The sequence below is a fragment of the Onychostruthus taczanowskii genome, unplaced genomic scaffold (assembly GCF_017590055.1).
Source record: "Onychostruthus taczanowskii isolate IOZ18803 unplaced genomic scaffold, ASM1759005v1 scaffold954, whole genome shotgun sequence".
NCBI classification, from domain to species: domain Eukaryota; kingdom Metazoa; phylum Chordata; class Aves; order Passeriformes; family Passeridae; genus Onychostruthus; species Onychostruthus taczanowskii.
The window spans coordinates 2116-2739 of NW_024507591.1; the positions used below are offsets into that span (position 1 = coordinate 2116).

Consider the following 624-nt stretch of genomic DNA (forward strand, 5'->3'; position numbering starts at 1 on the left):
TGCTCGCCCCCCGCCCCGTTCCTGCTGCTGCTCGTGCCCAGCGCCCCCCAGCACCGCCAGCGCCGCCTCGCCGTCCGCCGCACCTGGGGGGGCTCCTGGCCGGGACCCCCGGACGCTCCCCCCGCCCGCACCGTCTTCGTGCTGGGCACCCCGCAGGACCCCCAGAGCCAGCGGGAGCTGCTGGCCGAGTGGCGACAGCACGGCGACATCCTGCAGGGCGACTTCGGCGACAGCTACGGCAACCTGAGCCGCAAGACGCTGCTGCTGCTGCGCTGGGGCCGCGCCTGCTGCGGGGGGGCCCCGTTCCTGCTCAAAGCCGACGACGACGCCTTCGTCAACGTGCCCGCTGTCGCGACATACCTGGCGGCGTGGCGCGGCGCCCCGGCCCGCCTCTACCTGGGCCGCGTCCACTGGCGCGTGGCGCCCAACCGCGACCCCCGCAGCCGCCATTACGTGGCCGAGTCGGCCTTCCCCATGTCGCGATACCCGCCCTACTGCAGCGGCACGGCCTACGTGCTGTCGCGACAGGCGGCGGGCGCGGTGCTGGGCGCGGCGCGGGCGGTGCCGCTGGCGCTGCCCGAGGACGTGTGGGTGGGGGTCTCGGCGCGGCGGGCGGGGGTCGCG

The 624-nt window shown here is 76.9% G+C and overlaps 1 protein-coding gene across 1 annotated transcript in view; it reads left to right on the forward strand.

Annotated features, from left to right (window-relative positions):
* The window catches only part of LOC121347883 (beta-1,3-galactosyltransferase 4-like), a gene marked incomplete at its 5' end in the record, with an annotated part of 2390 nt that continues 1766 nt past the window's right edge, over positions 1-624 (forward strand). Inside the window, one exon of the mRNA XM_041426869.1 lies at positions 1-618. Coding sequence (XP_041282803.1) covers positions 1-618 — 618 coding nt within the window. The remainder of the gene's footprint in view (positions 619-624) is intronic.